Here is a 1,991-nt window from a genome sequence, read left to right as displayed (position 1 = left end):
TATATGCATATATGTATGTATATATATGTATATGTATATATATGTATATGTATATGCATATGCATATATATGTATATGCATATACATGTATATGCATATGCATATATATGTATATGCATATACATGTATATGCATATACATGTATATGCATATACATATATATGTATATGCATATACATATGCATGTATATGCATATACATATGCATGTATACCGAGTACACATATTTACTGTTGTGTGTGCTCTAAATAGATTCATGGCTTCAACTATTTCATTTACTTTCAATGTGAACTTTCTCTGTCTGTCTCTCTTTGCCTGTCTGTGTGTCTGTGTGTCTTCAGGGGAGACCTGGCAGAAGACTCTGTTGATCCACTCAGTTACCAGAGACAGTCTGAGGAGACTCATCCAACCTAAACTCTCCAAGTAACATCCCTTTATTATTATTCGACACCACGACACCTCGACACCACAACAACTCAACATCACCTCAACGTTACACGTCTGTCTCACTTCACACCAACAGGACGTTGTAGCTGTCAGAGTATTTGATGGACAGTAAACGTGTAGTTTGTGTTTCTAATGACCCGTCTCTCTCTCAGGGTGGACTACCTGAGCCAGAAGCTGTCCAGAGCAGCAGAGACAGACAAGCAGCAGCTCAGACAGCAGATGGACAGTCTGGAGAGAGACATCGAATTGTTCAGGTATGCGTCAATGACTAGCATTAGCCCGTCCTTAGCTAGCGTTAGCAGGTTTATTCTACGATAGCTACTGAAAGTATACTGGATCTATGCTAATGATTGTAGCGGTGAATAAAGAGGAACATTAGCTTCAGCTCAGGACTTGATGTAAACATTAATATAAACATTAAAGACGTTCACATCCTGGTGTTTGACCTCTGTTTAATGCGAGACTGTCTCTGATTGGTCAGAGCGAAGAAGGACAACGAGCTGGTTGGTGATCGATTCGATGAACATGATTGGCAGAAAATCTCTAATATTGATGTAAGTCAAAAAATCAACCAATCACACGTCTGATTGTAGAAACACTAGACTGACTTCTGATAACTGCTCTCTTTCCGCTGTCTCTCTCTCTCTCTCTCTGTCTCTCTGTGTCTGTCTCTCTCTCTCTCTGTGTCTCTCTCTTTGTCTGTCTCTCTCTCTTTCTCTCCTCCCCCCTATCCTCTCCTCCTCCCCAGTTTGAAGGAACAAGGGAGGCGGAGGACCTTCGTAGTTTCTGGCAGAACTTCCTCCACCCGTCCATCAGTAAGCTGAAGTGGAGTAAAGAGGAGGTTCATCAGCTGAAGGAGATCAGCAGGAGACACGAACAGAGACACTGGGAGACCATCGCTGCAGAGCTGGGGGTCTGTGTGTCTGACTTGTCTCTCTGTCTCTCACCTGTCTCTCTGTCTCTGACCTGTCTGTCTCTCTCTGACCTGTCTCTCTCTCTCACCTGTCTGTCTCTCAGACGGGGAGGACAGCCTTCCTGTGTCTCCAGACGTTCCAGCGATTCGTGTCAGACTCGTTGAAACATGGCGGTTGGACTCCGGATGAAGACGCTCTGCTCAGAGAGCTCGTGGACAAGATGAGGATCGGAAACTTCATCCCCTACACGCAGAGTAATGACATCACATGGTGACATCACACGGTGACATCACAGTGTGTGTGTTCCTCTAACAGCCACCTGTCTCACTCTACCTGTCTGTTTCTCAGTGAGTTACTTCATGGAAGGTCGAGACCCGGCTCAGCTGATCTACAGGTGGAACCAGGTTTTGGACCCGAGTCTGAAGAAAGGGTTTTGGACCAAAGAGGAGGACCAGGTAGGCAGGGGGCGGGGCTTAGACAGGACACACCTGGTCGTTATAGCGTCTGATGGTTTTTTTACCCATTACTGGGCAAAAAACAAGTCTCTTGGTAGATAGCTAAGTCTCTCTGTCGTCCTGTCTGTCTGTCCTCCTGTCTGTCTGTCTGTCTCTCTCTGTCGTCCTGTCTGTCT

The 1,991-nt window shown here is 45.2% G+C and overlaps 1 protein-coding gene across 2 annotated transcripts; it reads left to right on the top strand.

Annotated features, from left to right (window-relative positions):
- Positions 1-200: 200 nt before the first annotated feature.
- On the top strand, positions 201-1,985 carry LOC116380194 (snRNA-activating protein complex subunit 4-like). Of its 2 annotated transcripts, XM_031842138.1 has the most exons (6): positions 201-422; positions 599-700; positions 928-1,000; positions 1,195-1,359; positions 1,464-1,614; positions 1,709-1,985. In XM_031842138.1, the coding sequence occupies exons 1-6, from the start codon at positions 202-204 to the stop codon at positions 1,915-1,917; spliced, it is 921 nt and encodes a 306-aa protein (XP_031697998.1). In that variant the 5' UTR covers position 201; the 3' UTR covers positions 1,918-1,985. The 2 variants fall into 2 exon arrangements, with proteins under 2 accessions (XP_031697998.1, XP_031697999.1); XM_031842139.1 differs by having other exon boundaries at positions 202-700.
- The last annotated feature ends 6 nt before the right edge of the window (positions 1,986-1,991 follow it).

This window comes from Anarrhichthys ocellatus, unplaced genomic scaffold (genome assembly GCF_004355925.1).
Source record: "Anarrhichthys ocellatus isolate YVR2014 unplaced genomic scaffold, GSC_Weel_1.0 scaffold6367, whole genome shotgun sequence".
NCBI lineage: Eukaryota > Metazoa > Chordata > Actinopteri > Perciformes > Anarhichadidae > Anarrhichthys > Anarrhichthys ocellatus.
Note: the sequence above shows the minus strand (reverse complement) of the source record. Positions and strands in the feature narration are given on the sequence as shown.